At 40.5% G+C, this 12,062-nt stretch overlaps 1 protein-coding gene across 4 annotated transcripts in view; it reads left to right on the forward strand.

Annotated features, from left to right (window-relative positions):
• cryl1 (crystallin, lambda 1) overlaps positions 1–12,062 on the forward strand; it is a 42,683-nt gene that overhangs the window by 3,146 nt on the left and 27,475 nt on the right. For 3 of the 4 annotated variants that reach the window (XM_048238979.1, XM_048238977.1, XM_048238976.1), the window contains 3 exons: positions 600–726; positions 4,066–4,227; positions 11,228–11,422. In XM_048238979.1, coding sequence (XP_048094936.1) covers positions 600–726; positions 4,066–4,227; positions 11,228–11,422 — 484 coding nt within the window. Of the gene's footprint in view, positions 1–599; positions 727–4,065; positions 4,228–11,227; positions 11,423–11,707; positions 11,870–12,062 lie in introns of those variants that run through there. The other variant, XM_048238978.1, reaches the window with a different exon arrangement.

The following is a 12,062-nucleotide window of genomic DNA, read 5'->3' on the forward strand; positions in this document are numbered from 1 at the left end:
GTAGTTTTATTTGTTTTTAGTTTTAAATCGAATTTGGACTCAAAAATGTGTGTTGTGACACTGGGGAGCAAACCCAACCAGAATCCAAACAATTTGTACCCAGAAGTGTTCTCTCATGACCTACCTTTAAAGACAGATTAGTCTTGAAAAAGTCACACAGCGCTACTCTACCCACCCACGACCTTTTTACAATTCATGGTGTGTTGACTGAAGTGTTGATGAGGTGACTTTTTTTTTACTTCAGGTTTTACAGTTCAGTGGATAGGGGCCCTTTGACATGTGAAGTGCTCTTAGGGAGACTGCCATTTTAAGAGTGTGTATTTTGTTAAGCGTGTCGAGTTATTGTTTGTGGATGTGTACATAATGTGTACAGTAAGTTTTACTATGGCAAATTTTGAATTTGATTTCTTAATTGCCCATATATGTATTTGTTTCATTCATATCTTTATGACAATGTATCATCTTTTGTCTCTTGATCATATCATTTCCAGGTAGAAGAAACCTATTGGTCAGGTAAACTTTGGCATAGGTATGAATAATGTTGGCCTTAACTGTGTGTGTGTGTGTGTGTGCGTGTGTGTCTGCTGTGTTGAGTGCAGAAAGCAGCTGGAGGAGCTTCAGCAGGCCCAGATGCTGAGGGGCAGCCTGGGTGTGTCTGAGCAGCTGGCCCTGCTCAGCAGCCACGATGACCTCCAGCAGGCACTAGAGGGCGCCTTCTTTGTCCAGGTCAGGGGTCTCCAGACTTTTTTCCTCCGAGAGCTACTTTGAAAAAATGGACATGGCCGAGAACTTTTATGTTAGTGGTAGCATGCCATATATTCACATATCTGATCTCCACCCAAAACCGCTGAATAAGAGTTTGCTTTAAAAGTATGCTTTCAACTCGTTTACTTTCTCTCTTTGTAGACTGTGAATTTGATTTAATCGGAATTTTAACATGTTTCCCAAGTGACTGGGTTTTTGAACATCTTCCTCAAACATTTTGGAGAGCTACTTAGAAACAGGTTGTACCTGTTGGAGACCCATGGTCCAGTTACACTACATCCCCCAGTGGACTCACTTTGTGGTCAACAAAATCTGTCGTCCTGGGTCAGACGGTTGTCTCTCTGCAAAAAATCGTCATCAAACTTTGAGCTATTCATTTTTTTTTTTTTTTTCAATTTCATTTTCATCAATTTTATTTGTTTTAGTGTGACCGCATTAATTGCCCCGTGTAGAATTTGCTTTCATACATGACTGAGGGATATGGTGTTCAGAAAACAATTTCTACTTCACTAATTATTAAATATGTGGCAAACTAAATTAAATATGTCACGCCACACTCCACACCACCAGACAGTAGGACTACAGTAGGGTTTGGGGGTAACTAGGAAGAAAGAACATTCCATTTCCCTTCAATGCCACCCTTTTCCCAGCCATGTACCCGAATCCTTCCCTGTGGAAGTTTCATCGTGAGCCTGGTACCGACTGTTACGCGTCATTTAATTAATCATTACAATGTATTGAACCGCCGTAGGGATGATCAATGTCAGGCTCTGTGTACGTGTGTGTGTGTACATGAGGATGAGAGAGGGAAGGAAACCTGTGATGTCACACACTGCCTTTATGTTCTCTGTTGAAGAGTAACCACTGCTGTTCAGTTTTTATATTACTAACAGGTGTGTCAGCAATGTCACCTTTGTCTATTCATCCTAACGTCACAGTCCATTAGAGCATTTTCACTCTACATTGATTTGAATGTCTCCCTCCCAACCAATAATCAGTTTCTTTACATAATAGATAAGTACAGGTGTGTAAGCATCTGAAGACACTGGACGCAATGTGAAATATTTCTTTGTTTTGTTTGTTCTATTGTTTTGTTATGGAGCTTTGTGTTCCTCGCCCTATTCTGTTTCTGCTTTTCCCTCTCTGTCTTTGACAAGCACACACACACACACACACACACACACACACACACACACACACACACACACACACACACACACAGAGAGTGTGAAATATCTGCTATTTCTATTTCTAAGAAGTTGGAAAACTGGAGTTTTACAGTTTACACACACTTTATCTGCCCCATTTTATTCACCTCTTATAGTAAATGTAAATATGTTTAATTTTTTGATTTTAAGAATTCACTTCAGGCACTTTGGCATTGCTTGCATTCTTATTCCACGTGATTCCACGTGTTGAACAGTGACATTTCTCTGTTCCACTGGGAATCAAGACAGAAGTAATACTAGTATTACCAGTTAGAATGCATCTCATCCAGCCGGTTTATGTCTTTCAGATGGGTTTGTCACAATTCAGTGACAGAGAGAGAGAGAGTGATTCTCTCTTTGTTTTGTGGAGATATGGTACAGTGTTACTCAATCTGAATTAATAGAACCCATGACTCAGATGTCATCTTACTGTTTTACACGATTTCCCTGTCTCTAATGCTTACTAGACAAATGTTGTCCATTGTTTTCCGTTGTGGTATGGAAATGGGAAACTTGGCATCCTGTTGTGATCTAAACCAGAAGAATAAGAACAACTCATGACTAGTAAAGAACTATTACTTAACCACAGAAATATTTAGAAATCCTTCAGTCATATCCAGGGTAGGAATTTCACGACGGCCATGGCCGTCGTAGCCCCTTGCGTTGGCCGTGAGGCCCCTTTGAAAATCAGAGGTTTACAGGCCACGGTGGCCTGGGTGCCCCCTTCTTTCAATATTCTGCTTTGCGTCCTACTAATAGTGATTTTTATTTAGCCTGTGGCCTGTCAAAATAATCTTAGCATTCACAGCGCAAATTAATTTAGTCTTTTACGCAGTGGAGAAAGTGACAGCGCAAGAAAGAAAGTGCGTCCAAATTCACCCATTCTCAGTTGAACTATTCGCGAAGTACTCTATTCATCACAAGTATCAAGTTTAAAAGAGCTTTTTTCTCAGCTTTTTAAACGATGTTAGCCGACAATTGCTGTGTTGAACGGTTCGCGAGAAAAGTAAATAATATAATTCAATTTAATCATACATTCTACTGAAGGTTTTGCGTCCCATGTTCTCCCTACCCATTCATCTCGGTGGAATACTTTACGAACCCTTCTTTTAACACATGACAAACCATATATCAGAATAAACAGGAGACCTTACCGAACACAAAGGTGTAAAGCAGTCCCCTGTACAGTTAGCCGTTCCAGAGTAATCCAGTTTTGAATTTGCAGTAAAGTTCGACATACATGGATGTCTCCAAATTTGGGCTTTTAAGTTTTACAATGTGTTTAAATTGTTCCACATGATTTCATAACGGGACAAATACAAAATAAATGTTACAAATATCGCCTATATATAGGTAAAACAGAGGACAGCTGACTAAGAGTTTGTGAAAGTAGCCTTAATGATCACAAAATGCTAAGCATGCATCTAGGCTATTTGAGTTTCTTAAAGCTGAGCTGTGCTTAAATTGTTCAATACATGATTTCATAACAGGCCAAATATAAAATAAATGTTATATATAGCCTAGATATCTGTAAATATTAGATGATCAGATTATTTACAGTTCTATGTAATATGTCATGTTTCATGTTTTTGTAATGTTTCATACAGTGATGCAGGTCTACTGCAGTGAATAGGCTAAATACAACTTTGATCAACTTTGATCATTCACTACTGTATAGTTAACTTTGGCCTTGGTGCCCTGACATGTGGCCTTTTGTGCCCCCCACCAAATATGCCCAACTGAAGGCCAAGTGGCCTTGCCCCCAGAATGGTGAAATTCCAAGCCTGGTCATATCATATTAATGAGAATATTTCATCTCCAAGGTGTGAGAAAAGGATCTTGAATGAACAATTGGGCCAAAACGGCAAAATATTTTATTTTAAAGTCAGCTGTTGATTATTATCCTCTGTATTCACATACAGATTTCAGTCTACATAATAAGGCCTCTGACTCTGTAAAACACCTTGAGACAATGATGTCAGTTCTTAGTGCTGCTGTAGAACTGGACTGTATAATCATGTTTAGATGGTATTCATAAATATTCAAGTCATATTGACCTGTGTGTGTGTTTTTATATCTTTGCCACTAACAGGAGTCAGTGTTTGAGGAGTTGGAGGCCAAGAAAAGTGTGTTCCAGGCGGTCGAGTCCCACGTTGGAGAGGATGTGATCCTCAGCAGCTCCACATCTTGCCTGATGCCCAGTAACGTGTTCTCAGGACTCCAGAACCGATCCCGCTGCATCATATCCCATCCAGTCAGTACCGCTCTCACATCCACAAACCTCTGACTGGTGCACTCTATGGGCCTGTATGTATATGTATGTATGTATGTATGTACAGTTAAGAACAAAATGATTCATACCCCTGGCAAATATTGATTTAATGATTTAATTTTCTCTTGACCAATATGTCTGTTCTGACTGAAAATGACACTGTCACATGCCAAAATGTGGCAAGACTGTGTGGGAGAGACATTGAATCAAAAAAAGTAGCGTTTTCATTTTTTCCATCTTCTTCATCTGTCCAAAATGATTCATACCCTTTTTAAATAATCGATAGAAACCTCTTTATTTGCATTCACAGCTCTCAAAATGGTTCATTTAATACCCATCAAGCCTCCTCATGTCTCCACAATGATTTTAGACTGTACCATTTTAAGAGCAATCCGGGTTTTGAGTCAGGAACAATTATTTGCCATCTCTCTCTCTGGGCTTGTGCGCACTTTTTTTGACGGATTGAGGTCTGGACTCTGGCTCTGACACTCGAAGGGCCCTATCATGACATTCTAAAGTGCATCGTCACTCGTCAAAAGTCTATTCAAATTTAGTAGGATGTCCAGTTCACATTGGGAAGGGTTTCGTTATCAAACGTGGAGCGCATGGTGCAACAAGGTGTTCCTAGGTTTTTTAATCAGTCATATGGGTGTGTTTGGGGCATAACATCATTTTAAACCAATAAGAATGACATCTGTCATTCCCTTTAACCCTTATAAGGTGTTCGGGTCTGTGGGACCCGTTTTCAGTTTTTAGCTTAATAAAAATGATACAAATAATTATTTTTTTAAACTAAGATTCATTGGCCTTGGCTCATTTTCTGTGAGCCAATTTTCAATGAACCCCCCCTGCATACCCCCCCTTCACATTTATATTACACACAGGATGTTCGGGTCCACTGGACCTGGAACTAGTTAAAGTGTGGAAATCATAGGTCCTGTGTGTGTCTGTGTGTGTCAGAGGGTTTTGATGGTGATGCAGAGCAAATAGTTTCAGAAAGTGAGGATAACATTTCTGAAAAATTAGAGTCTGACACTGAGTTTGAAGAGGAGGATAAGCATCAGTCAGCTCCGAAACGTAAAAGAGCCTCAGGACTAGCCCTTCAGCAGCCAGGACAAGCCTGCGAGCAGCCAGCCCCAGGACCACCATCCCAGGACCATCAGCCAGGACCATCCCAGCCCAAGAGCCAGCCCCAGGACCAGCCCGCAAGCAGCCAGCCCCAGGACCATCCCGTAAGCAGCTAGCTCCAGGACCGTCCCATGAGCAGCCAGGACCAGCCCGCAAGCAGCCAGCCCCAGGATCAGCCCGCAAGCAGCCAGCCCCAGGACCAACCCATGAGCCCTAGGACTAGCCCCAGCCCATCCCATGCGAACCAGCCAGGACCAGCCCGCCAAGCAGCCAGCCCCAGGATCAATAAGCAGCAAGCCACAGGACCAGCCCCAGGAGCTTCAAAACACAAACAGGCCTCAGGACCAGCCCATGAGCAGCCAGCCATAGGACCAGCCTGTCAGCCAGCTCCGAAACGCAAGCGAACCTCAGGACCAGCCCGCCCGCAGCCAGCCCCAGGACCGCCAATAAGCAGCAAGCCACAGGACCAGCTCGTCAGTCAGCTTCAAAACACAAACAGGCCTCAGGACCAGACCATGAGCAGCCAGCCATAGGACCAGCCTGTCAGCCAGCTCCGAAACGCAAGCGAACCTCAGGACCAGCCCGCCAGCAGCAAGCCGCAGGACCAGCCATTGAGCAGCCAGACATTGGACTAGACTGTCAGCAGCTTGCAAATGACAACATATGGATGTCAAAAAATTGTAATGAACCCCAATTGTAAAAAAATTGTAAAAAATGAACCCCCGTGCATGGCTGCCAATGTGATTCGGATGCTACCAGGACCTACATGCTTGATGTCTTGTGCATGTCACTCATGCACAAGACATCAATTCTTCTTTTTACCTTTTCATGCCATCCCCTATCAAAAAATACATATGCAATACACACACAGTGAGACTCACTCATGCAATACAGACACAGTGAGTGCCCCTCATATGTGGTATAGTCTGGTATAAAATTGCCGTCTTCAATGGCTTCAGTGTGTTGTTCAGACAGATGTTATGTTCAATTTCTAATGAAATTCAAATAAATAAAACTTGCTTCATTTGTACAATTATTGATGCATTATTGAATGTTTTATGATGCATTTCCTTATTTTGTTATATTTTAATACAAAAATAAACAAAAACGACTGGCACTTCTATTCACAATTGTGATTTAGCAAAGGTAAGGGCAACACATTTAACATATGTGTTGTTTATATTACTTGCAATTGGGATGAAGTAACCATCTAGTGAGTATTTAAAAAAAAAAAAAAAAAAAAAAAAAATGTATTATGTTGAATTAAAAGGCCTAAAATGCAATGGGTCCACTAAGACCCAGCAGCAACTCCTGTGTAACAAAAAAACGAACACCCTATGAGGGTTAACGGCGCAAAGCGCGATATGTCAAATAAATGCATCGGTATTTTGGCATTCAACGGCGCATTTGAAGGAGGCTGCTTGCGAGACCGTATGGAATAGTCATTCTTAAACCATGCTTTACTAAAACCTAGCATAGCCTTCACGCATTTGCAACCGTCTATTATTTGAACTCATTGGCAAAGTGAAACTAACTTCACCAAGGAGTCAGTCAACGACAAGACAGTTATATGCAATATAGTTACTTTCACTATTGACTGACAATGGGTTACCATCGAAAACATAGGCTGGAAAAAGCAACACTTACCCTAATATTGCTGAAATGACTGAATAAAACAACATTTATCCTGCAGAGGAGTTGCTTATATCTCGTGACAGTGCGTCTTCAGCTGTGCTCCATACGTGTCTCTTGCCTCTCCCCTAATCACTTTTAACCGTCATTACCAATTTGCAAATGATGGTGAATAACTACTCATCATGAGATGCACAGTATTTCGTAATATCTTTATTCTAATTATGTTTCCCATTGTAATGGTGCAATTTGTAATGCTTTGTATGGACGTGCGCTGGTGTGCGTTCATGAATGATAGAAGGATGGTGCGTGCACCTGCCAATATGACTTCTGACATGCGCTCTTTGACTTCTGACCAGGTTTAGGTGGTGTATGATAGCGATTTTTAGACAACGCGCCAGGCCCCTCCCTAGGTTGTTAATTGCCACATCCTTGGGCGCAATGTTTAAAAAATAAACGTGCAAAATACCGAATTAAACTTTGCGCGGGTGGAAAACGAACTTTACGCCATGCGCTGGTGCCCAAAAAACAGCCCTAAAATGTTGATATTGTTCTCTGTTAACCATTCCTTACCTTGTTTGCCTGTATGTTTTGGATCATTATGTGGTTTAATGGTCCAATGCCGCCTATTGGGGCAGGTCTCTCGGCAGCCTGCCTGATCTTGTTAATAATTTTGGACACGCCATTATTCATAAAAATGTTAAAAGACAAAAACACTTTTTTTGATTCCATGCTTCTACCACATTGTCTTACAACCTTTTGTCATGTGGAAAATCATTTTCAGTCAGAACAAACATATCAGTCAAGAGAATATCAACTTTAAATCAATATTTGCCAGGGGTATGAATAATATTGTTTTTAACTGTATGCATGTATGTATTGTATGCAGTGCATAGACATCAGGTTTTAGTTTAAATACGGTAGTCTAAATAGTTTATTACAGTGCATGAAAATGCACTGTTCTGTTATCCGAAGTCGTAGTCTTCTTCTTCTTCTTCTTCTTCTTCTTCTTTTTTCTTCTGCTTCTTCTTCTACTTCTTCTTCTGCTGCTTCTGCTTCTTCTTACGCAATTAATGCAGCTTCACGAAACTTAATTCCAACTATGTTACGTAGGTCTTACTTAGGACATCTGGGCTTTGTATTTTTCATCTTTGTAACTTTTATACTTTTTAAACTATTTATTAAAAACTACTCAAAATTTCCCCATAGACTTAACATTAGGCTGATGACATCACAATGGACTAATTAACTTGATTTGAACCTGTATCAACTTCCAGCTGCTCATCTACAGTAGGCCCCATCAAAGAATCAGTTCAACTGATTGCACCTGTATCAACTGCTTTCTGCTGAACTAGGCCAACTCTCTCTGTGTCTCTCCATTCTACAAGGATATAAGGCACATTTCATCCAACTTTCTATCCATTCATCCTCTTCAAACCATTCACTCATCCACCCATTAAACTATCCATCAACATCCATTAAACAATCTGCCTATCAACATCCATTCAACTTTCTGTCTATCAACATCCATTACACTATCTACATTTTTTAAACTATATACTCTGTCTCAGGCTTTAAGCATACAATATGGCTCATTAAGACTGCCGTTAAGCAATTAGAATCCTAGGCCAGGTGGCCATGCTATATTAAACCTCATCTACCTAGTTCAGTCATTCCAACTATTAAACCTCATCTAGGCAAATAATTTAACCTTTTTTAAACTATCCACCTATTTAACTGTTCAGTCATTCCAACTATATTAAACCTTATCTACAGTACCTAGTTCAGTCATTCCAACTATATTAAACCTCATCTACCTAGCAAATAATTTAACCTTTTACACTATCCACCTATTTAACTGTTCAGTCATTCCAACTATATTAAACCTCATCTACCTAGTTCAGTCATTCCAACTATATTAAATCTCATCTACCTAGCAAATAATTTAACCATTTCAACTATCCACCTATTTAACTGTCCAGTCATTCCAACTATATTAAACCTTGTCTACCTAGCAAATCATTTAACCCTTTAAACTATCCACCTATCTGTTCAGTCATTCCAACTATATTAAACCTCATCTACCTAGTTCAGTCATTCCAACTATATTAAACCTCATCTACCTAGTTCAGTCATTTCAACTATATTAAACCTCATCATGTTGGTTGCCAATTAGCACATAATCTGTTTTAACAATATATTTCACACCATATGTTTTGCATTTTCATGCACTGGTAATTCCCTGGAATTGCGTTTTCTAGTTATTCTTCCCACCAAATTTCTGCGTCTAATTCAGCTTTAACCGTTTAACGTAGAAACTTCGTTCAAACTTTGTAACGTAGGTCTTGAAAAGGACACTTTTGTAAACTTAATACTTTTTGAGATATTAATAAAAAACAAGCTTATTTTTCCCAATAGACTTAACATGGACTGATGACATCACAATGGGCTAATTAACTTGATTTGCCCCTGTATCAACTTCCAGCTGCTCACTACTAGGACCCATCAAAGGGCCAGTTCAACTGATTGCACCTGTATCAACTGCTTTCTGCTTAACTAGGCCAACTCTCTCTATGTCTCTCCATTCTACAAGGATATAAGGCACATTCCATCCAACTTTCTATCCATTCATCCTCTTCAAACCATTCACTCATCCACCCATTAAACTATCCACCAACATCCATTAAACAATCTGCCTATCAACATCCATTCAACTTTCTGTCTATCAACATCCATTACACTATCTAAATTCAACTTTTAAACTATATACTCTGTCTCAGGCTTTAAACATACAATCTGGCTCTCTTAAGACTACAGATTCTGTTCCTATTTCCTCTGCCCACAACTGTTTCAAAATAATTGTCCTCACTACAATAATTCACTATTAAATAATTTAACTATTTAAACTACTCAACTATTTAACTGTTTAGACATTTCAACTGTCAGTTGTTATCAACTAAGACTCCTGCCAACTGTTTCCAAATAAAAGTTTGTTTTGCATTTTATGTTAATATACAGTATGTTTATATTTTCATGCACTGGTAATTTCCTCGAAATTACATTTTCTAGTTTATTTATTTATTTGTTTATTGTAAACACACAGATAGACATTCAACAAGAATGACACACCTGTCTAGTGCTCTTTATGTGCCTTTATGAACTCTATGTGCTAGATTAATCGACATGGATTAGGCCTAATCCTTGACTGAAACCGCCTTTTCAGTGGAAATCTTTCATTGACGTTCTCTTCAAGTCTAGGCCTAGGCTTCATCCATGTCTAAGAAACCAGCCATATGGGTTCACGTAGTTGAGTTGTATGCATTAGAGACAGAGGTGTATGGATGTTTAATTTTTTATCACATGTAAATGTTGAACTTTTAAATGTTGAATGCAAATGAGATGTTAATGTGCATTACTTTTGGCTTTGAGACTAGAAAGTCATCACAATATCTGAGATGTGTTAGATTCCCATTGTCACTTTAGTAGGGCAATGTCTGAAATATAATATATATGGTTCGCATAATCCTTTTTCCTTGTTTCTGGACTTGCGTATAGCTGTGCACAGGTCCAGATTAGGAGAGCCATGTTGCTTAAATCTGGTTGGACTTTGTCCCTCGCATCTCATTTTTAAACGTCCGAAATTCCAGTCTTATCACATGAGCTAGTAAGAGAAACTCCGTCACTTCAGAGTCAGATGGGCCCACAACCTTCCTTTTACCTTGGTTATGTGAATGTTTAATCACCCACACATTCCGCAAGGCAGACTGGCCCACGCTGTGGTCAAGCTGGACAACTCATCACTGCTGACAGAGGAATGTCCTGATAACAACTTAACAACTTAAACTGCTTAGATCTTTAGTTCGCCTCAGCGAAGTTTATAAGATAAACCCTGTGTGGCAAAGATCTAAAATTGTATTTAACGATGCCATCCATCTGTACTCACTGTTTACAGATCTTTAGTTTTGTCTCTAAACTTACCATCCATCTCCCAAGACAAATTCAGTCAGTGGCATAGATCTAAATTCATGTTACATTCATTCATTCATTCATTCATTCAGTTATGTAATACATTCATTCACTGCCACTCTATCTAGATTCACTGTTCACTAACCCTGCCCTTTAGTTATACTCTTGGCCATACAATTGTCTCTCAATGCACACCCAGTGAAAGGCTTTATTATGTGAGGGAGTAGTGGTGCTTAACAGTCTGTGTCCCCCGCAGGTGAACCCGCCCTACTACGTGCGTCTGGTGGAGCTGGTGCCTCACCCAGACACAGTGCCGGCTGTGATGGAGGCGGCCCACGCCCTCATGACCAGTGTGGGCCAGGCTCCCGTCCGGCTGCGGAAGGAGATCGAAGGCTTCGCCCTGAACCGCGTGCAGTACGCCATCATCGCAGAGTCCTGGAGGCTGGTCAAGGTGGGTCTAATCCGTTGGGTTAATGTGTGTCCCCACAGGTAAACGTGTGTGAGTATGAGTGCCATTGAGATTGTAAGATTAGACCGCTCCATCACACACACACACACACACACACACACACACACACACACACACACACACACACACACACAATTACTTAACATACAAAAGCCTCCATTCCTTGACATTGACAAGTCCCTCTATTGTAAGAGTCCTCCTATCACAACTCACTATTCTAGAGCACAATGTGTACACATATAAACAGAAATTGTATCTCCCCCTCAGACATTTTGTTGGGTCGCACAAGCGGTAAGAGGCTTCGTCACTCAGCCACAGTTGGCAGAGATTGGCATTAGTGGCAGCAATCTTCAGCTTATGCCAATCTTGTGCCGTCTTCCCTATCGCTGAACAAAGCAAGTCAAAGGACAATAAAGACTGAGAGAGACCTCGCGCACAGTAAACCCTCTGTCTTTGTTTGGACTCACAATTACTGTATCCTTTCATGGTGATTGAGACCCCAGCGACTACTGAATATCTTTTCACCGTGTACCTTTTATACCTCTCTGTCCCATTCCTCGCACAAGATTAGCACTGAACACTTCCTTCACGAGTCACACTGAGCGTTTTGTCCTCGCCTGAG

This window comes from Alosa alosa, chromosome 3 (assembly GCF_017589495.1).
Source record: "Alosa alosa isolate M-15738 ecotype Scorff River chromosome 3, AALO_Geno_1.1, whole genome shotgun sequence".
In the NCBI taxonomy this organism is placed as follows: domain Eukaryota; kingdom Metazoa; phylum Chordata; class Actinopteri; order Clupeiformes; family Clupeidae; genus Alosa; species Alosa alosa.